Source organism: Macrosteles quadrilineatus, unplaced genomic scaffold (assembly GCF_028750875.1).
Source record: "Macrosteles quadrilineatus isolate MER2022 unplaced genomic scaffold, UCM_ALF_1.0 Scaffold_1__1_contigs__length_201487025, whole genome shotgun sequence".
NCBI lineage: Eukaryota > Metazoa > Arthropoda > Insecta > Hemiptera > Cicadellidae > Macrosteles > Macrosteles quadrilineatus.
In genome coordinates, this window is record NW_026542594.1 from 9,585,494 (window position 1) to 9,609,602 (window position 24,109).

The following is a 24,109-nucleotide window of genomic DNA, read 5'->3' on the forward strand; positions in this document are numbered from 1 at the left end:
AAAGCTACCAAAAGATTTTGAGGATTTTTCAAATTCATAAAACAAAATGGCGGCCGTTTAAAATTTTGTTTCTTTAATAATTCGAAAACCATTGATTTTACAAAAATGTTAAAGGTCCGCCATTTTGTTTTATGAATTTGAAAAATCTTCAAAATTTTTTGGTAGCTTTGTCTAGTTGTCATAAATGTTTGTGCAAAGTTTCCATTTCGTATGTTTAACCATTCTTTAGAAACAAATTAATAACTGAAAAAAACAAAATGGCGGCTGTGTGAGTAACTAAGGACTTCCGGACAATTTAAATATGATATTTAGGTATGTTTCTTACCCAGGAGCAATGCCCTTAAATATTGGTAGAGAGTTCCGGGACACCCGTATAAAAATTTGAACGAATGGTGTTTTTGGCCTCTGGGGACATCAAAATGAAAAAGTAAATCGGTCTTACCATGAGACCTACGGTAATAGCTACTTCCCTATAGGGAAATTCGCTTAAATATAAAAAATCTGTAGGATGGGATGGGATTTTAGTTGAAATAATAAAAAGTATTATGAGCTTTATAGCAGAGCCACTTTGTCTGATTTTAAACCAATGTTTTGATGAAGGAATTTTTCTATACCAATTAAAAAATGCTGAACTGAAACCACTTTTCAAAAAAGGTTCAGTAGAAACCCCAGAAAACTATCGTCCGGTGTCAATTTTACCAGCTCTATCAAAAATTTTTGAAAAAATAGCATATATCAATTCAATTATATCAATTATTTAAGATGGGGACGCCACTATGTGCGTATTTTAACCCAAATATGAGTGAAGGATGAGTGGCGCGATCTTGTAGTCTTGTTAGTTGTTTGTTGTTACATATGAACAAATGTACTCTTTTTTTTTGAAAATAATAATCTGTTTACAGATAATCAATTTGGCTTTAGATTAGAAAAAAAAAACACAATTTCAGCTGTCTCTGATTTCATAAATCAAGTGTCGGAGGGCTTGGATGGATCTCAGAGTACTGCAGCAGTGTTCTGTGCTCTGTCCAGGGCATTCGGTTGTGTGACTGGAGATTAGTAGATGCAGATACACTATTCCCATGGTACCGCACGTTTAACATAGGTTTTATATGGGCAATTGGAGTTTTTGGTTCATTACTAGAAAACTACCAAAGATAGACGGTGGGTTTAAATTTAAATGTTGTTTGTTTTTGCAAGACCTTTAAAATGATACGCAATTTGACATATGTTACCGTTTAATTTTTTTCATTTACAAGGCTACCAACATAAAAAAATCAAATCATTGAAAAAATATTGAGTTTGTAAATTGTTGACATATCCTATATAGAATTAAAGCTAAACTCACGAGGATTAAGAATTTTCAAACAGAATGAAAATAGGTTTTTAGTGGTTTCCAAGATACAGGATATTCTGTAAATATCAATATTTTCCATAAAATGGCCGCCATTTTGAAACGGACAAAGATAAATGAGTTCTGTTTCTACCAAATTGTTTCTCTAGTCTAGAGCTTTAAAATGATTCACGACATGACATATGTTTACATTTGAAAACTCTGAGATTCGAACCCATGACCCCCAGTTTCTCGAACACCCTGTATTTAAAAAATGGTAAAAACATTTTTACGTTGCTCCTTGGGTATGAATTAGTAGGGAAAAGTTTTGTTTTATCTCTGTATGTCAAGCCGTTCGTCTGTAATCTGTTTAGGACAGCTTAGAAGACTCACCCTGTATATATAATATAAATAATTGAGTATAATCTTTGCTCAATAGTAACAATTAATTGATGTTTTTATTTTTGTACTCTATTTTGTAATTTGCTATTATACTGTGGGTAGATGGCTTATTAATTATGAACACATGTTACAACTTACAAGTCTTTTGTTTGTTTACTTTTTCCTTGTTATTTGTTGTAATCATTTAATTCAACCAACATGCCACGAAAATGTTATGTCCATGTGACATAATAATAATAATAATAATAATAATAAGGAATATCAATGGACCTTACGAAGGCTTTTGATAGGGTATGTCACCAAACTCTAATACTCAAACTAGAAGATATGGGGGTAAGAGGTCACATTTTGGCGTGGTTCAAATCATATTTATCGGATGGAAAGCAATACGTTGAAATCATGTCTAATAAAAATAATTGGCTGGTAAAAAACAGATCAGAAATAAAACTTAATCACTTTGGTGTCCCTCAGGGTTCAATACTAGGCCCTGTTTTATTCCTTTGCTACATTGATAAGATTCCAAATGTACTGTCGTGTGTACCTTGTGGAAATATGTGTTTATATGCTGATGACATTAACTTAAAAATTACAGGAAAAACAGTAGAACACATCGAAATAGATACCTTTATTGAACTTGCAAATATTAAAAATTACTTACTATCCAACAATCTCAAAATAAACAAAAGTAAAACTAATTTTATATCATTTTCAACTAAGCAATGTAAAAACTAAATAGAACCGTTGATTATTTTGGATTCCAATGAAATTAAACAAGTTGAAAAAATAGATTTTTTAGGTTTAAAAGTTGATAAACATCTATCCTGGCAGGACCACGTCGATCATGTCTGCTCAAAGATAAATTCAGGGATATTTACTTTGAAAAAGATGTCATATCTATGTAATATCAATACTTTGAAAACAATATATCATTCTCTTGTCCATAGCCACATTTCATACGGTATATCTTTATATTGAGCTAAAACTAAGAAAAATCTTAATCGAATCTTAAAATTACAGCAAAGGACATTAAGAACAATGATGGGACTTAAAAATGATGAACGTGTTAAAATTCATTTCAAAAATTGTAAAATATTAACTGTGTTTGCCCAATACATTTTTGAAACTGCTCTCATAGCAAAAGAAACTATACATATTATTTTGCTCATTGACCATGAAACTCATTGCCTTTTTTCCATCTGGATAAGATTGAACCTTATTTTTTTACATTCAGAAAATTCTCATTAAATATATTAGCGAATTCCTTTTTTCTTTTTTTATTTTGTAACTATTCTGTTGGGATGTATTATCAATTTGATATGGAATTTCATTGTCCTTTTTATGTACACCCATCCTTGTTTAGTACAGCCCAAGTGGCTTTAGCTATATTTGATAATTTTTTTATATGTCTTAAAATAGTTTATAAAGTCTTAGTTACTAGATAATATTATCTATTAACAATAAATAAATCGGATAGGAATAATAGAAATTTAACATGTTTTGTAAAAACAATTTATTCAATTTCTTTATACAGTCAGTTGCAAATGCAGCTTGGGGATCAGTTGATCATTGATAATGGGACTTAAAACAAAAGTATAGCAGCTAAGTGACAATGTTTTACTCTTACTCGGTACAAAAATACTGCTGGTAAAAAGACTTTCCCGTGGATTATAACTACACAAACTTGAACACAACATTACTGAAAATATGAAAAAACTTACCAAGTCACTTATCACAGAATTATTCTAAGAGAAATTTAACAGATAGACCAGATGGTAGTTACACAGACTGCAGTCCTTGTACATCTTCTGTCAAAACTTAAAACCTAATACAGGAAAGTAAGTAGCGCCCTAATGTACGTTCTTCAGCTCCACCTCAAAAATGAGAGTACTGTTAGGTGGAATTTTCGGTGGTGCCCCTTTCGCTCCATATCTGGAACAAATATAGTTTATTAATAAAATTATTAATATAGCACATTAGAATCGCGATAGTTTGACACTTTGTGGACTTAAGGAATGTCAAACTATCGAAATGTCAAACTATAGGAAGTAAATGGAGTTTAATATACAGGAAAGTAAAAACACAAGTCTTATTGTTGAGCGGAGCGAAGCGAAGCTCTATGGGACCAACTTCAATGCAATCTTTATAACACTTAATCTCAATAACGGCTCAACATATTTTTGCCAAACTTACCAAGGTTGTTTTGTCAAATGTTTGGATGGTTTAGATGTAACCAATTTCAAATTTTGATAATGCCTATATAATTTTAAAGTAACTCAAAGTTTTTTTTAAATTTTAACATTGGCTTTATGGGTTGCCATTATGGTTACAAGATAATGACGTAAATGTAAACAAAACAAAGAATCATAGCATATAATATGTTAAAATCAAGCCATGACCTGAACACAGGACAAATAGAAAAAATTCAATGATGATGACAACTAGGGGTGTGCGATGCATCGAAAATGCATCGAAATTTCGATTCGATTCGATGCATCAAATCGCGATTCGATTCAGTGGTGGTCAAAAAACGATTCGATTCATGAGGGAGTCAGTATCCATATACGAAAAACGCCTGCAGAAAGCCAACGCAATACCCGCAATACAGGAGCGCGTTGCTGTTGCGTTTCCTTTACGAAGGCGTTCTTATTTAATACATTCTTTGCATTAAATATAGCTTTAATTGTTTTATATTTTTTTGTTTTGACATTGCAAATGATGAGAGGTTTAGTTTTTTGTCTTGATGTAAGCAGTGTGAAAAATATTTTACTACTGTAAACTTAGCCAAAACAAGATAGGTCACTCCAAAATCATTTTAAAAATAAGTCTGAAAAATTGTTACACTAGTAAGATTAATGTTATAGACTGATACATTTGGTATTTTTGTTAGGGGTCTGCCGGTCCCGGGCAAGAGAAAAAAAAGAATAATTTATTTCCAAAGAAACACTCTTATATTATTATATCTATTATTACAGAGGAATTAAAATGTTCAAATGAGAATTAAAGATTAGTAAGTTGGCTCACGACCTTTAAGAATAAAGACACAACAGAGCAATTGCCGCACTGCCACTAGCCAGAGCTAGTCTAGTCGTCTACTGACAAGATTGACAAGACAAAAGTCGTGATGCAACACAACAGTGCAAAGAAAACAAAGTCAAAAGAATAGACTATTTATCCAGACATACTAGTTTAATCATTTATTATTTATTCCATACCTAATTTAAAATATATTTTAGTATTTTACATAATAAATTATAAACAAAATAAATATCTGATATAGTGAACAGATCTGTATCTTGGTTAGATGGGGTTAAAAAAATATATTTCTAAGATCCAATACAATATTTACAACTCACAAATTACAATGAATTAATTTCTTTGAAAATAATCTGTAACAGTTTTGTTTTTGAATAAAGAAATATATTTTTTTGTCTCTACTTCCTTGTTTCATCACTTGCATTTTGTCAGCAATTAATTGAAGCAACTGGGTAGCAACCGGGTGGTGTAAGAGGGGAGGGGTAGGGTCTATGACCTTGAATGCACACATCGTTGCCTGGGCCTGGCTGGGGAGAGTGATTCATTGTTTTTGTTGACATACTACAGTACTACCCTTCCTTCAGAGAAAAAGACCCTGCTGTTCCAAAAACATTGAGGGTAGTTTAAAAACATTGACCTGTGTTGCCAAGGGCATTAGAAGTTAACATTTATCTTTCTTATCTCTTGATTTAATATTATTTTAATCTACTATATATTATCTAAGAGTTACTTTTCGGGTACCTAATTAATTGTGATTTTGTTTGGCTTTATTTTATGGATTTTTAATTCTTTTCATTCATTAGCTATCAAAATCAGTTGTTTTAGGATTTTAATCTCTTGCAGTAGGTCTATATTTTTTTTATTTTATTTTATTTTATTTTATTTACATGCTTCAATACAGTTTAAAGACCATTTACATTGAAGCAGTTCAAGCACTTATAATATTATTGCTTCAGTGGGTTTCTTCTTGTCTTTTCACTTCACTTTTATTTACACTTTCATGCCATGCATTTAATACTAACATAAAAACAAAATTATCAATAACTATAACAACAATGTATATATATTTAAAAAATATTAACAATTATAAATTATATAAATATATAAATACTGAGTAGAAAAATAAATAGAACAATGAAAAAATATATACATTAACATTTACTGATTGATTAATACTGTTTTTAATTTTAATTTGAAATTGTTTTAGGATTAATTATACTACTGTATGACATGATATGCATTTTTTAAAGTCCTTAATAATTATACCATAAACAATGTTTGTGTGTTATTTACTGTTTTTTAGTTTTATAGTAGGGCCTAAATTAGTTTACACAATATCTTTTCTTCAATGAGTTCTCCACTTGTCATGTTGCTTAGTACACTTTTAGGACTTTTTTAGGTCCTATAAAAAATAATGCCTATGTAAAGCTGTAGGAGGCCGACTAACTGATGCCAATAATAGATAATTCTTTATTTATGATGATGTAACAAATAATGTAAGTGTGAGATTATTATACTAAGGAGGTTAGGAGGCAGGGAATGAATGATACATATTGCATGGTGGAAACATATTATTTTTATTTTCTTCTTGCTTGCAGTCCTGAAGCAGGCCCACAGGCCCTAAACTTGTGATATGTAGGCTATATTTATTTCTTAATGGTCTTTTTATATTAAGTTCCATTCAAATTTGTTGTAATTTAGCTGACGGTACCTATTTAGTTATTTAAACAGTTATTAAAATGAGAATTAATGTCTTGATAAAAAAAATATTTTCTTCTTTCTTGCAATTGAGCCAATTCCAAGTAAAAATTATGAAATAGGCAAGTAAACCAGCTCACAGGTTATTCTAATCCCTATGATTGAAAATAAATATTTTTTCACCTAAAATTCATATGTTAAGTATGAATAGGCCTAATACCACATCAACAAAAATTTGCATTACACAAATGTGGTAAATTTTAATTATTGTTAATCCACTCAATTGACAATTATGAATAGGAAAATACCGTATTGCTTCGAATCGAGTTGCATCGAATCGAATCGAAAATCTTTTGAATCGAATCGTTGCTTCGAATCGAAAATTTTTTGCTGCTTCGCACACCCCTAATGACAACTGATCAAAAAGTACAGAGAAAGCCCTAGGTTTACATTTAAGTCGCAATTTGAGAACGACCCCTGATCGAATAGGTACAGTCATAGATAAAACATACTTTCTTTGGTACAATATTTAACAGATTTGATTTACGTAGCTAAATAAGGTTATGACAAATAACATTTTATCTTAAACAATTTGATGTGAATCACATTCATGGATCCATCTCATAAATGGCAAACAGGTCCACGACATAGGAAGTGGTGAAGGAGAAGGAAGTAGTAAAGGCAAGAAGTTTGGAGAGTGGGGAACATTTGTGGCAGTTAGATAATTTTATCTAAAATACTAAAATAATATGGGAAGGGGGGAAACAAGACAACGACATAGGAAGTTGTGAAGGAAGTAGGAAAGGCTGGCAAAGCAGAGTGAGGGAACCGTTTGTGGCAGTTACATTAATGTATCTGCAATACTTAAATAATGTTATGGGAAGGAAGGTGTACAATGCAGATTTTTTTTTATTCAATGCATTGATGCGATTTAAAGGATTTAGATTTGAATTCATGTGATTCGAAATGATACAGCACAGCATGATTTTCTTTAAAGATTATTTACAGCTTGTGTTATTAGATCATACCTTTTAAAAAATTAAATTAAACAAATTTACTAAATATCAAGGGCGGCTCCAGAGGGCAGGCCAGGTAGGCCCCAAAATTTTGGCGCATATTAAAAAATTATAAATAAATTTAATTATATGTAAATAAAGGAAAAGCATTCAAACTAATTATTTTGCATTTATATTTTAAAATTCCCTTTTTTCGGGGAAAGCCCTTCAAACCTCTTGTCCCCCCGATCAAACTCTTTCTTGATCCTTGTCAGGCCTACCCAAAAAATTATTCCTGGAGCCGCCCCTGCTAAATATATTGATTATAATATTCAAATGATTATTAAATTGCTTTGAGCGTTCATTTGGAACTAAATACATCTTTTGGATTGAAAAAAACCGATGCATTGAGACGTAATCGATGCATGCTAAATCAAATCAAAATTTTGATGCATCGCACACCACTAGTCAACACTAGTTTTGGGTTAAGTTGTTATTGTTGAGTTTTTGAATGTAAAATGGAGTTGATCCTTTGTCAATGTGAAGTGACATACTTGGTTAAGAATGTGATTTGATTATAAATAAATATTTAGTGTGTTTATGATTTTTTTTGTGTTTGAGTCTAAGCCCACGTTACCACAGAAAACATACTACTATAACCCAGAATGCCAACCGCATGGTAAAAACCATTAAGTGTTTTGAGAGAGCTTTGCCTGTCAATCCGTAGGCTATACTGAGTGCATGGCAACGCTGGTGGCGCTGCCTACGGATTGACAGGCAAAGCTCTCTCAAAACACTTAATGGTTTTTACCATGCAGTTGGCATTCTGGGTTATAGTAGTATGTTTTCTGTGACGTTACACACAGTTGCACTTATTGATTGCTAACATTCTCAAGTAACTTACGCAACTTCAGGAGGGCAGTGGATCACTCTCTTGCCGCCAACTTTCATATTTTGAAGTCCAATGTCCCATCCTTTGATTACTTCACCTTTCCCCAGTTTGAACTTGAATCCTTCTCCCTTGGTTTGTTTATCAAACACCTTGTTACTGTCTTTCAACTTTCCTATGTAATGAACAGCGACCTAGAAAATATTTTATTCTTTAATTAAGATTTAAAATACACGGGTGGTAAATATTAGTGGTAAAGGATGGTTCTTTTCAAACTTCTTGTTCTCTTTGTTAAAATGGTTCTTGTTTCCGCTCGTAAACTAAGGTACATAAACTAATTAATAATTTACAAGCATAACAATATAACCAACAAAACCGAAAGTCTAGAGATAGAAGGATACAGCTTGGAAATGGTATGTGAAATAACAGCAATAAAAATACACATAAACAGGAAGAAGAGCCTTTTTCTCCTTGGAGTCTATCGACCACCTTGTGTTGACCTTGATATGTCACTACAAGTTCTGTCAGATGCACTAGACAGATGAGGCTTCTAGAGAATCTGTTACACTAAATTCGCTATTGGATGGGTATAACATAAGAAGACTAGAGCTCCCAGCCACAAGAATCTCAAAGACCTCAGCATCCTCAATTGACATGGTGTGTTCAAATATTCACACCACCATGATTAAAGTTGTGGTCTCTCTCACACAGGTCTATCAGACCACACAGGACAATACTGCACACTGGACCTTCCAAAAACAAAAGCAGCAACAACATATACATCACGACGGAACCTTAACCACAACAATCTGCTGATCTTAAAAAATGAGCTCTTCACTGTAACGTGGGAACCTGTTTTGAGAACAAATAATGTGGAAGAAACCTACTTTAACTTCAACCAAACGCTCCAGCTTGCAATTAATAATGCATGTCCAAAAAAAAGATTTCGGACTACACAAAAAAGGGGTAAACGACTGATGTATGACGAAGAAACTATGACACTTAAAAAGGAGTTTTTAATAGCACAAGAAAAATTTCTCCTAACTGGTCATCCTGATGATAAGAAAATAGCTACAGATAAGAAGAAATCTTACGACCAAAAATTAAAAAAGGCAAGGCAAGAAACAAGTGCTGCATACATTGAACAAGCAGAAAACAAAGCCAAAGCCATATGGAACACCATCAATAGTGAGAGGAAAGGGAGGAAAGAGCTTGACAACAATTCTACAATAGAACTAAATGACAATGGAAAGAAACTTACTGACCCTAAAGAAGTAGCAAACCGCTTTAATTATTATTTTGTAAACATAGCTGAGGAGACATTAAAACAAAACAGCAGATACAACACACCACCAATAGCTCAAAATCCTCCAGCTACCACATTAAACACTCTCTCTTCCTTCCGTCCAACAACACCTGACGAGATAGGCAGGACCATTCAATCATTAAAGAACTCTACATCATCAGGCATTGATGAAATATCTTTCAAAAATCCTTAAAACATGTGCAGATGAATTAATAATGCCGCTAATAAAGATTTTAAACATGTCGATGGCAGAGGGGACTTTTCCAACCAACTTGAAAACAGCCTTGGTTTTTCCTAAACACAAACAAGGGGACCTACAAAACATCTCTAACTACAGACCTATCTCGCTGCTCTCATCTGTCTCCAAACTCATAGAGAAGATTATAAAAGTAAGAATCCAGGAGCATCTTAGTCAAAACCAAGCATTGACAAACAGCCAACATGGGTTTGTTCCTGGAAAATCAATCACAACTGCTCTGATAGACCTTGTTGAATATATCATTGAGAACATAGAAAATGGCAACACTATCCCCAGCCTGTATCTTGACTTAAGCAAGGCTTTTGATTCCTTGGGACATGATCTTATTCTAACTAAACTTCAAAATTTAGGAATCCAGCGAACAGCTCTGAAATGGTTTGCAAGTTATCTAAAAGGGCGAAGCCAAATGGTAGAAATAAAACACACAACAAAAGGGGTTACAGATACTGTCAGATCTGAATTGCTACCGACTAACAGAGTTCCCCAGGGCTCTGTCCTAGGGCCAGTTCTGTTTGGCCTGTTTATTAATGACTTCCCAGAACACCTTGAGGAGTACAGCAAGATGGTCATGTATGCAGATGACACTGTGCTGCTTACAGCAAACAGAAACATAGATCAACTAGAAGTAAACACCTATATAGCTTTCAATGTGACACAGGACTACTGTATGAAAAATTACTTAGTCCTCAATGAAAGTAAGACCAAGCAAATTACTTTTGGAAATAAAAAGTCTACAGTATCTGAAATGCCCAACCTGACAGCAGCTGAAGAAATTAAACATCTAGGTGTCATAATTGATGAAAATTTATCCTGGGATCGTCATGTAGCTTGTCTTTGCCAAAAACTCGGGCCAGCTCGCTTTGCCATAAAACGAATCAAAGAGACTAGTACCCCTGAGGCAAAGAGGACTGCATACCATACATTGTTTAAAAGCCATATACGCTATGGTATCACTGTCTGGGGTGGATCCACTATGGACAATCTTAACCGGGTCCTGGTTATGCAAAAAAGGGCTATCAGAATAATAGCAGGCATAAGTAAAGAACAAAGCTGTAGAGATGCCTTCAAAAACTTGAACATCCTGACGGTGACTTCCATCTACATCCTAGAAACTGTTTTTTACTGTGTAACCAAAGACCCGCCTAAACAAAGAGATATACATTAATACAACACCAGATATGCAGGAAACTATGCAATGTTTGAAAAGAAACCACTGTATGCAGGAGTGAAGATGCTTAACAAATTACCAGACCACTTGAAAATTGGAGGCCCGTTGCTGATGAAGAGGAAGCTACGGAGATGGCTGGTTGACAAAGCTTTCTACACCCTAAATGAGTTCTTTGCATGGCAAGACCACACACAACACTGAAGAGGCTTTTCCATTTCACTTTGTATCTGTAAAATTTGACGCTGTAACATTTCTTGACGAAATTGTAATAAAGAAATTGTCTATTGTCTATTGTCTAATGTATTCCTATCATTAAGAAAAATCATTTTGTTAAAGTATCAAAATTTGGTATGTTTGCATATCAGAAAGGAAATTTAACAGAAAACGGAAGTGTGATACGCTAACCACTACACTTGCAACTAGGTATGTATCATTCTCGATACCACCTATACTAAGGGTATTGGTTTCAGTATCGAGAATCGATCGTCTAAAGTCAATGTCATGTCAATACCGACACCCATCTTGTCTGGGAAGATCGCACATTTGAAAATTGACAGCTTTTACCACGATCGCAAATGACGACGATGTTTCAATGACCGCAGGAGACGATAATAGTATCCACACGGCCATGGGATATGATCAGAATTTTGCCTTGATCGCAGAAGACAACGATAATGTCCACACGACATTGGGATACGATAATGATTTTTCCCTGATCACGGTGATAATGTATCCTTTATACTAGGGGCGTGCGAATATTCAAATTTTCGAATCAAATCGAATAGTAAAACTACTATTCGATTTGATTCGTTCTATCTGCAAGTATTCGATTTTTTGAATAGTTTGACGGTGGTCGAATAGTTCGGACCCTTTCGAATACTTCGCATATGGTCACATAATTAGTTGCTTTGGAAAACATAAAACAAATCAAGTTGGCCAAAAGTGTTTCAAGTAATAAATAATAAATTACCATCGGGCTAAAATACGAATAGTAATCAGTTTTTATCGACTATCGAGTGACAACGTTTCATTTTTAACTATTGTGTAATCGTGTCATGAGTTTCCGATGAAATAATGTCCTCCACCATTAGCCAAATAAACAAGGTCGGTAAAATAGTTCTGTTCTAACTTGGTTTGAAAATAAATAGAAACTGTTAAAAGCTGCTTCAGATTAAATAAAAATGCAATACAATATTTAATTAAAACTCACTTAGATATTTTATTTCATTATTTTTCAACATTATTAAACTCATTATGTGCTGCAAAACACTACGTTAGCATTCATCCGCTTTCATTGTTCATGGCGATGGTGATCGGGTTCAAATTACGTTTTGTTCTGGGATCACGGTAGACCTACATAAATCTAGCATACGACATTGATGTGTCTATTTCGAGTGAAGTAAAACTGAAAAAGTGATGGCGAATAAGATACCGGATTAAATTATACTGAGTTCTCTTATACATGGTACCAAAACGTGCACCGTCACCTTTGTTAACTTGAAATATGATATATACAAATGTTGTCTGCTAGATAGATTTGCCGTGATCCCGAGTAAAACGTAATTCGCACTTGCTATAGAAGTCTGCTTATATTCTTCTGCTTCTCTAGTTAGTTCATTCTTTTTTCTATTGCATTAGCGCAAGCTGTGTTACAAGACAAGAAGTTTTGAGGTTGGAGTTTAGAGACAGTTTGGTTAGCGTCTGCGTTAAGTATTTCAGCTAAACTTAGTAACAATTTTTGTATATTTTGACAACAGTTGCTTTTATACAGTTGGATATTGCCTAAAAGTTGTAGGCCTAGGCTTCATTTAAGTTTGGTTGAATGACACAAGATGGATTCAGATGAAGAAGCCGATTTAGGCCTAAATGTGTTTTCAACATCATCACAAGAATTAAAAAATAAGTAGTAAAGGAGTTTAATTTGGGATTTTTTTGTCAAAAAGGACTCTGTTGCAGAATGCAACACGTGTAAAAAGTCCTTAAAAGTAGGTTAAAAGTTAATAATTATACATTTATGTAACTTGATAAACTCATTCTAAAAATGCCTAAGTTTAAATTAGCCTACATTTAGGCTAAAAGGGGTTTTATTATTTCAATCAAAGATTTAAACTAGGTAGGCCTACTATACTCTGTCTGAATTTAATGTGCGGTTGAAGGACAAATTTGTTTTTCCCTGCTTTCTCCCTGGCCCCTGCCACCACAACAGCCTACAGCTGATTCATACTGTTTATAATTTTACAACAGTTGTCACTTTGTTTACATTTTAGTTGTAAACAACATTGTGATTATTCTGATAGTATTTTGTGCAGTTTAATATTATTCAGTCTGTGTAATATTATTACTTGATTAGTGTTAATTAGAAATGGCCAAAAGGTGCCAAGACATTACAATTCAAACTAAAAACACAATTTTTAGTGTGTACAATTATTTAAAACAGCTTGTAACCAGCAAACCAAATGCGACAGTGAGGGGAGTGTTCAATCAAACCCAAAAGGCTACAGCAGAAGCTTGTTCTGTTTCTCTTCGAACAGTTCAAAACATAACGGGAGAAGGAAACAAATCCATTGCAGCACATAATATGGACTCCGAAGATTGTAATAAAGAAAATATATCAAAAGAAGCAACATTTTCTTCATCTCAAAGGAAAATATCCCACAAAAAGTGGAAAACTGATCTAGACCAATTCGACAAGGACGTAGTCCGAAAAACTGTTTTTGATTTCTACGAAAGAGGAGAGTACCCGACCTGCAGGAAGTTGAAGATTGTGCTAAAAGAAAAAATTGGATTTAGTGGAAGTAAAGATTCTGTATGTAAGATACTTAGAGATGTGGGATTTAAGTTTAAAAAGACTAACAACGGCCGAAAATTCTTAATAGAACGGTCTGATATTGTCGCTTCCCGGGTAGTATTTCTAAGAAAGATGCACGATTTAAGGCGGCAGGAAACTCCTCTCCCAATTGTATACCTGGATGAGACGTGGGTAAACCAAAACCATGCAAGAAAGTGTATTTGGGAAAGCTTAGATGGCAAGGGAGGGTTTCGGGTTCCAGTAGGGAAGGGTTCTAGACTTGTCGTGTGTCACGCTGGGTCAGCTAAATATGGTTTTATAAAAGACGCACAGCTCGTATTTCAATCAAAAAGTAATGTCGATTATCACCAAGAAATGAACCATATAGTTTTCCACGAATGGTTTCTCGATTTACTGAGAAGCCTAGAAGAGCCATGTATTATTGTAATGGATAATGCCAGCTACCATTCGAAACAACTTAACAAAATTCCAAGTTCAAAATCTAGAAAGGCAGACATTGTGAAGTGGCTATCAGATAACGGTATTGAACACAATCCAGTCCACACAGTAGCAGAACTCCTCACCACCGTGCGGCAGCATAGGCACAGCTTTCCTCCGCGGTACGAACTGGACGAGCTTGCGTTGCAGATGGGTCATGAGGTTATTCGCCTACCACCCTACCATTGTCAATACAATCCCATAGAGCTAATTTGGGCTCAAGTGAAAGGGGAGGTGGCGCAAAAAAACACGTCTTTCAAAATAAAGGATGTCAGGAACCTTCTAGAAAATGCCATGAACCATGTAACAGTAGAAGACTGGAAGAAATGTGTAATTCATGCTGAAAATATCCAGGAAGAAGATTTTTTAAAAGAAGGACTTCGTGACGAAATCATGGAACCATTTATTATAAATCTGCATGATGACACTGACTCTGATGGCTTAAGCGAAGATGATGGTGAATATCTTTCCAGTTATGAGAGTGAATGATGTAATGGAACGTCTCTAGTACTTTGTTAACGTCCACATTACAGTTAACAGTTGTTAAATTTACATCATTAGGTTCATTTTGTGGTTGTATATATAAAATTATATTTATATATTTTTACGAGTTTTGTTTTCTATTTGGTGTGTACTAAGGCATATTTGCCTTTTATTATTAGGGATTTGAAATATTTATACAATTAGTAAACAATGGAAAAAGCAAAAAATGTAATATAGCTGCTACATACAAATGGTTTAATTTGTGTGCACCTCCAAACATAACTCGTTCATTCAAATATAGTATGATCAATTTGTTATGTTAGTTTATCCTCAGTAATAGAAAATTATAGCAAACAATATTCTGTATAACAAAACAAGTCTAATGAAATGACTCCATTGATCATGACCTCAGACCTATAGATACATATTAAAGGCAAAGTACCAGCTCACTTACTCAACACAAATGCTCCTACTTGTCATTTACCTAGCGAGTTCAATGTTGTACACTGATTATTCAGGCATAAACAGGATAACCCAATGGTTTTCGTCCTGATCTGACCTTAGGGCTTTGCTAGAGACCTTGACAAAGTTCCCATTACCTACGGTATTAAAATAATAACCAAATAAGAAGTGAAGTATCGCTTTAGAATTTTGAAACCAGTTCACCACGATATCAACTAATTTAATCATTTTACCAGAACTGAAATTGTACCGGGTGTCCGAAAAATAACTGAAATATTTTAAAGGCGAATACTGATACAGTACCAAATAAGAGACTATGTTTAATATTTTATATATGTATTTAAAGCTTAAATTTTCAAGTTTTATTAGAAACTTAGTATAACTTGATATGAGCCCCATTAGTGACCCGGCATAAATCTAAGCGAAATTTGACCTTTTCCCAGGTATCGGTCAGTACTTCAGAGGATGTTGCACCAACACATGCGACTATTCTCTGTCAGAAGTGATTCAGATAACGAATCTGCACCGAGTAGACATCATTCTTTACTGACCCCAAAAGGAAAAAGTCCAGAGAAGTCATATCTGGACTCCTAGGAGGCCATTGGATGGGCCCTTCCCTGCTAATCCACCAATCGTCGAACTAGTATCCAGCGCCTCTCGCACACTCAAACTGTAGTGTGGCGGCACTCCATCCTGTTGAAAATAGACAGGGACCATTCCCCATCTCAATGCCACCCAGTTATGGGGAAAAATACTCATCTAACATGTCACATTAAATGGCAACGCTTGTATCCCCTGAAGTACTAACCAAAACCTGGGAAAAGTTCAAATTTCACTTAGATTTTTGCCGGGCCACTGATGGTGCTAATATCGAGTTATAGCCTACTAAGTTTCTAATAAAACTTAAGAATTTGAGCTTTAAATACAGGGCCTGATTACCCATTAGGCTAATTAGGCTGGAGCCTAGGGCGCCAGTCAGCCAAGTGTTTTAGGGGGGCGCCAGACAGCTAAGACTTAAAGTTGGGACCGGGGGTGTAAAAAATGTTTTATTCCAAAAAAGGATTCGCGCAGATAGGGAAGGAGGTGGGGAAAAGTGCGTTCGGCAGATTTTCATAATCATTATATCCATATATAAAACATTAAACATAGTCTCTTAATTGGTAACAGTATTTGCCTTTAAAATGTTTCAGTTTTTTTCGGACACCCGGTATTTAAAACAATCCATCAAAAGCATAAAGCATAAATGCCAGTCCAGGATTAATATTACATTATAACAACACTTCTAGTGAAATTAAAATTGATACGTAGATTATTATTGTTAAAATAATTCTTCTAGTTTTATTATATGTGTAGTTCAATCATAATAAACAAATGCTTTCTAAAATACCTGTCTGCAATATAAAACAGATGATTGTCACGGGGGATTTTAGTGTAGAAAAGGGTAAATGAGTGGGAGATTTACCATGATAGGGAAATCATATGTTGAATTCCAACCGCACAATAATTTTAGACAGACTTTAGTCCTGGACCTGACTAGGGTCCTGTGTGCATGTCGTGTATAGAGAATTTTGCTTTTGCTTTTCAATATAGGTGTCGTAGGAAGTGTTTTCCACTCGGGTGTCAAGTTTGCACCTGGTACGTTTTCGAGCTATGACGTCATCAAGATGGCGGCTCGGCAATTTTTAAATGCGTATATTTCGCAAACCGTTTAACGGATCGGGATGATTCTTGTTTTGTTTGAAAGATATTTTTACAAACTATCTTTTTTGTATTTACACATTTGTTGTAAACTTAAATATTCACCGCACAATATTGAAAAACGTCGTTTTTATTGTTATTATATTTATTGTTTTGCTTATAACTTCTTAACCGCAGATAAAATCAAATACCACCCGTTGCAAAAGTTGTAGATAATTCTATACCCTTTCCAATGATACCAAACAATATGTGATTAAATATGTGATTAGACCTAAAAATAAAGCAAAGAGATTGAATAAACCGTAAAAAAACACTGAAAGTGGTGTACGGTCCGGGAAATATTAGTCCTGGACATGACTAGGGTTCTGTGTGCATGTCGTGTATAGGGAATTTTGCTTTTGCATTTCAATATGGGTGTCTTAGGAAGTGTTTTCCACTCGGGTGTCAAGTCTGCGCCTGTTTCGTTTTCCAGCTATGACGTCATCAAAATGGCGGCTAGGGCAATTTTTAAATGCGTATAGTTCGCATACCGTTTAACGGATCGGGATGATTCTTTTTCCGTTTAAAAAATAATTTTTAAGCCTATCTTTTTTGTATTTACACTTTTGCTGTCAACTTAATATTTATCTCACTATATTAAAAAACGTGGTTTTTAATATCATTGTTTTTGAATTTTTCCTCATAACCTGTTAAACGCTTATAGAATGAAATAACTATCCATTACAAAAGTTGTAGATAATTTTATGCCCTTTCCAACGATACCAAACAATTAATGTTTGAAACTTGAATTAAAGCCAAGAGATTAAATAAATTGGTAACAAACACTTAACATGGTAGATAGTCCGGAAAATATTGCGGCTGGAACAATTTTTTAAATGCGTATATTTCACATACCATTTAACGAACCGGGATGATGCTTTTTTGTTTGTAAGATATTTTTCAAGCCTATCTTTTTTTGTATTTACACTTTTGTTGTTAACCTACTATTCATCCCACAATATTAATAAATGTACATTTAATTGTTATTTTTATTTTACTTTTGCTTATAACTTTTTGACAAATAGTAGGTTAACAACAAAGGTGTAAATACAAAAAAGATAGGCTTAAAAAATATCTTACAAACAAAAAAAGAATCATCCCGGTTCGTTAACCAGTATGCGAAATATACGCATTTAAAGAATTGTTCCAGCCGCAATATTTTCCGGACTTTCTACCTTGTTAAGTGTTTGTTAACGGTTTATTTAATCTCTTGGCTTTAATTTTAGTTTCAAACATTAATTGTTTGGTATCGTTGGAAAGGGCATAAAATTATCTACAACTTTTGTAATGGGTAGTGGGGGGTAAACTTGCCTAAAAATGTTCAAATGGACTGTATAGTGAAAGAGCAATATTAAAAACTTGTCACTAATTATTTAACAGATAATACTGTAATGAGATTGATGAGGTACCTTCCTTTTAACTGAAGTGTTGAGAAGACGAAGCCGGTAGACGTACACGAGTTTCTTCTGCTGGCCAGCTATTGCGTATTGCTCGTACACAGACCCGGACCGGCAGTAGTAGTGTTTCACTTCACAAATGTTCAATAGTTCACTTTTAATATGTGTCACTAATAATAATTAAATATACTTTGGGGTTAAGAGATGAGAGCAGCAATTGGGAGTTAATTGTGCCGGGGACATGTTAGTAGTTGCATGAATGCAAGAGAACTGGGGCGAGATTGGGGTTTCCAGACATCACGTGACAGGACAAAGGTTATTGTATGATATGAAACGTCTGGAAATATCTAGGTAGCGCTTGAATACGGAACATGCCGCCCGCCTTGAACCGTACATGGTTCAAAACATTGAGAAAGTTACAAAGTGACACATAATGAATAAAGATTGACATTGAAATATAAGAAACATAGATTAAATATATATACATAACATTGAAATAGAAATATGTTTGAAAATAGAATAAACATTTTGTTTGGTCTGATAATGAGATCAGGGGAGCGGGTACACCTTGGTAGCAGGACGACAGAAGGTTCCCCGCTGAGTCTTGATGGTGACAACTCGGACGATGCCGTCCGATCCAGGCGAAGTCTTCACTATGCGTCCAAGAGGCCAAAGTAGTGGTGGTGTTCTAGGGTCCTGAATTATAACGAGATCACCCACTTCTAGATTCTTGTTGGGCTTTTCCCATTTCTTTCTTTGTTGTAGCTGATGTAAATATTCTTGATGCCAACGTCGCCAGAAGCGTTGATGTAGGGCTTGTACAGTTTGCCAATGGTTGAGACGATTTTCGGGAACTTCTTCAAGATTTGGTTCCGGTACTGCCACAAGAGAAGTGCCGATAAGAAAATGACCCGGAGTAAGGGCTGAGATGTCAGATGGATCAGCGGATAACGCTGTTAAGGGTCTCGAGTTTAGTACAGCCTCCACCTGTGTGGCGAGTGTTATTAATTCCATTAGTGTTAGAACTCTATCGCCTATGACTCTTTTCAGATGATATTTAGAACCTTTTATAGCACTCTCCCATAGGCCTCCTTGGTGGGGAGCGGCTGGTGGTTGAAAGTGGAAATTTATTGAGTGATCTAACGCGAAGTTGTTAAGAGCATCTTTAGTGTTTGATTCCTTGATGAAATTCTGAAAAGTTTTCATGAGTTGCTTTGAGGCTCCAACATAGTTAGTTCCGCAATCTGAGTATAAGTGGGCACACAATCCACGACGAGAAACAAAACGTTTTAGTGCAGCTATGAAGGAGTCTACAGATAGGTCTGTTACAATTTCTAGGTGCACAGCTTTCGTAGCAAAACATACAAAGAGGCAGAGGTATGATTTAAACCGTTGAGTGTTCCTAGTTGAATGAACTTTAATGTCAAAATGTCCACTATAGTCCATGCCAGTGTGATAGAATGGCCTTACAGGTTTCAATCGAGTTTCAGGAAGATCTCCCATCAGTGGAGGTTTGTTTACAGGCTTAAGTCTGAAACATCTTTGACACTTGAAAATCACAGATCTTATCACGCTGCGGGCTGATAATATCCAAACCTCTTGAGACAGAATAGACTGCAGCAATTGAGGGCCTGCGTGTAGATGCTTTAGGTGATAATGCATAATCAACAGTTTGACAGTACAGTGAGATTTAGGTAACAAAACTGGATGTTTCGCATCTTGTGTAAGGTTGGAATGTTTCAACCTGCCGCCTACTCGCACTATTCCACTGTCATCAATATATGGGGATAAACGAGCAAGTTTTAAGCTGCATTGAGATCCCTTTTTGAGAACAGAGATGTCATCCTTAAATGATGTATTTTGTATGAGTTTGAAAATTCTTAATTTCGCTGAAGAAGTTTCTTGGCAAGTAAGTCGTCCAATGCGGTGATCATCGGCTTGCAGATTATGAATGAATCGCAATATATATGCCATGACATTTACAAGTTTCCTGAAACATGAATATTTTTCTAGTATATCAAAATCAGTGAGTTTAATCTTCTCTGTGGTTGCTAGAACGTTTAGAGGATTTGGCCTTATTTCAAGAGTGTCATCATCAATAACAGGTGTGAATTTTGGCTTAGGCCAAGAATCTGACGATGACTGTAACCATTCCGGTCCATTCCACCATAAATGATGAGTAACAAGTTGAGAGGGTGAAAGACCACGAGTGGCGCAATCTGCTGGGTTGTCTTGAGATTTGACATAATTCCATGAGTGAGGAGAGACCAATTCTTGGAGTTCTGAAATACGATTGGCAATGAAGACTTTCAAGCGGTATGGAAGAGTACGTATCCAGGTTAGGACAATTGTGGAGTCACACCAAGCATAGATTGATTCAATCTTCATATGAGCAGGGAGTATGTTTGAAGAATATTGAAGAAGTTTTCCCAGTAAGTGAGCGCCACAAAGTTCAAGCCGTGGCAGAGAAATTCTTTTCAAAGGAGCGACTTTTGATTTAGAGACGATGAGATAGAGCCTTGTATTCTCTTGAGAGTCAGTGACACGAAGGTAGACAACAGCAGCGTAGCCTTTCTCTGAAGCATCGCTGAAGCCATGGAGTTGCACAGCCGTATGCAGAGAAGTAGAAATGTAGCGTGGAATTCTTAATTCTTGAATTATTGGGAGTTCTTCTAAGAATGAATGCCACTTGGTTCTAACATCATTTGGAACAGGGTCATCCCAAGTTACCCCTGTTGTCCAGAGATACTGAATAAGTGTTTTTGCCCAGAAAATTACGGGTGTAAGAAATCCTGGTAAATCGTACAGTTTAGCGATTGTAGATAATATTCTTCTCTTTGTAAGTATAGCACTTATTTCAACATCCTTAACCTTGTAAGAAAGCATGTCGGACTCTGGAGTCCATTTTAGACCTAGGACACTGAAGAAGGCTTCACTATTTTCAGTTAACTCCACTGGAGTCTCTTTGTGTTCAATTGGGACTTGGTCCAATAGTTGGGGTGCGTTGCTAATCCATTTTCGGAGTTCAAAACCTCCTCTAGAGAGCAAGTTCTTGAGTTCATTCTGTGCAGACAAAGCTTCATCAAGACTTTCTGCTCCAGCGATGATGTCGTCATAAAATATTGATTTAGTTAGAATCTCAGACGCCTTGGGGTATGAGTGACCCTCATCTTTGACCAATTGTTGTAATGTTCTGATCGCAATGAAGGGGGAACAGTTGAGATTGTAGGTGACGGTATTTAGCTTTAAGACTTGAAGGGATTCATCAGGGTTGGATCGCCAAAAGATTAACTGATATTTCTTGTCATCTTCAGCCACCAGAATCTGGCGATACATCTGTCGTATATCACAAGTGAACACAAACTTGTGACACCTAAAGTACAGCAAGACATCACTAATATCATTCTGCAACTTAGGGCCAGGCATGAGGATATCGTTTAGGGAGACGCCATTGTTTGTTTTGGAACTACCATCAAATACGACTCGTATTTTGGAATTAGGGGGATTCTCCTTAAATACTCCATGGTGGGGTAAATAGTAACATTCACCAGAAAGGGGTTGCTCACATGCACTCATGTGACCTGATTTGATGTAGTCATCCATAAATTCGGAGTATAAATCTTTGAATTCGGGCTGAGCAGCAAATTTTCTTTCCATCGCTTTAAGTCTAAGTTGAGCTGTACTACAAGATTCACCTAATAGTGGATGATTTGGTCTTTTCGGTAACTTAACAACATATCGACCAGAGTTATCACGTGTATGGGTTCTTTCAAAATGCTGTAAGCAGAGAACATCTTCTTCTGACTGAGTCTTGACACATGTCGGGGGTTCTTCGATTGACCAAAACCTTTGAAGTGAACTGTGAAGGTCTCCATCATGTGTAGTGAGAAAAGAAACAGTTTTTGGGATTGATAACTCAGATGTAGCAACAGGAGCTATGCCCATTACAACAAATCCGAATATAGTTCCTAAAACTTGGGGCAGGTTATGGCCTAAGAAGTGCTGCTCACCAGTCAGTGAGAGAGCGAATAAATCAGCTCCGATCAATAGATCAATTTCTCCAGGTTTGTCAAAACAGGGGTCTGCAAGAACAAAATCATTTAAAGATCCCTTCACTTGAGGTGAGACTGGGATCTGAGGCAGTGGTGAAGTGATACGATTCAAAACCAAGCATGGATGATGGTAGGCTAAGCGTTGACCATTAACTGCAGATATATCAATGTGCACTATTCCTCTAGAATGAATTAGTGAGCCAGAAATTCCTTGGATTTCATCATGTGCTTGAGTACGGGAGGCACTGATGAGCTGGACAGCTCTTTCAGATATCAATGTAAGTTGAGATGCAGAGTCGAGCACAGCACGGAGTACAGTTTGCTGACCATCTTTGGTAAACACCTGAACTAAACATGTTCCAAGTAAAATTGTTGTTTTAGTTGGGTTTAACTGGCTAGACAATCCTACAAGAGCACTTTTATTCACTGGTGCGGTGACATGGCTTTGGGGTGCGTTATTTGTAGGCGGCTTACCATATTTTTTTTTCAAAAACCTTGGTTGGGTAACTTGGCTGCTGTTGTGTGGGAGTTGAGTCATGTAAGAGTGTGTGATGTCGCTTTGAACAAATTCGACACACTCTATGAGAAGGACAGTTATTAGTATCATGTAGATGGCCTAGGCAGTTGGCGCATAGATTATTTTTACAAGTGAATTCAACTCTATCACCTCTACTTTTAGCCTGAAAGGCTTGACACTTGTATATATTGTGATCGGATGCTTGACAAAACTTACAAGTGTTAGTCACTGTGACGAAAGCTGTTTTAGCTTGAGAGGAGTAAGGTTTACTATCTCGAAGAGGTTTAGGCCTATAACTATTAGATTGAGTCTTTTGCACTGAAGGGTATCTTGCGTTAGCTGAGGGACCAAGACCGATACTAGCTCCTTCTAATCGTTTAAATTCTCTTTCAAGGAATTGAATTAGATCATTTACTGCAGGTATGTCATTGTTTGTGATGCGAGAATCCTCAAAAGATTTTCTTAAATCAGTAGGTAACTTTTTCAAAAGCGTTAGGACAAGCAGAGTATTTTCAGCTGTTATGTCATGGTTGAGATTTTTCAAAACTTGAGTGTTCTCTTTATAAACTGTGAGAAAATGTTGGAGACTTTTGAGAGAACCACTACTTATGCATGGCAAATCAATGATTTTTGTAACAAGCTGAGTTACAACACGCCTTTTGTTATCATAGCGATCCTTAAGCAGCCTAAGTGCAACATCAAAGTTTTCTGCAGTTATGCTTAAGCTCTTTACTAAATCTAAGGGTTCACCACTTAAAGAACTAAGCAGATATTGGAACTTACTCATAGGGGCCAAAGTTTCATTCCTATTAATAGAAGCCTCAAAAATATTGTAGTAGCTAACCCATTCTTCGTAGTTACCGCTGAATTTGGGCAACTCAAATTTGGGCAGTCGCAGAGATGGTTGGGTGGGAGGTGTTACTTCTTTAGTTTTAGCAGGTAACACTATTTTCAAGTCACTGATCAGAGAAATGTACAAGTCCGAAATTTCATCTTGCATAGAGCATGCTTCAGTTTCGTCATAATCAGAACCAGGATCATCATAGACCACTTTATCGAATAAAGCTTTAAAATCAGAGAATAAACCTCTAACTT

At 35.6% G+C, this 24,109-nt stretch overlaps 1 protein-coding gene across 3 annotated transcripts in view; it reads right to left on the minus strand.

Moving 5' to 3' along the window:
- Window positions 1-3,225: 3,225 nt before the first annotated feature.
- The window catches only part of LOC128994430 (46 kDa FK506-binding nuclear protein), an 86,847-nt gene continuing 65,963 nt past the window's right edge, over window positions 3,226-24,109 (minus strand). For all 3 annotated transcript variants that reach the window (XM_054419012.1, XM_054419003.1, XM_054418994.1), the window contains 2 exons: window positions 8,363-8,541; window positions 3,226-3,661 (listed from right to left, as the gene is read on the minus strand). In XM_054419012.1, the coding sequence (XP_054274987.1) occupies window positions 3,580-3,661; window positions 8,363-8,541 (261 nt within the window). In that variant the 3' untranslated portion in view covers window positions 3,226-3,579. The remainder of the gene's footprint in view (window positions 3,662-8,362; window positions 8,542-24,109) is intronic.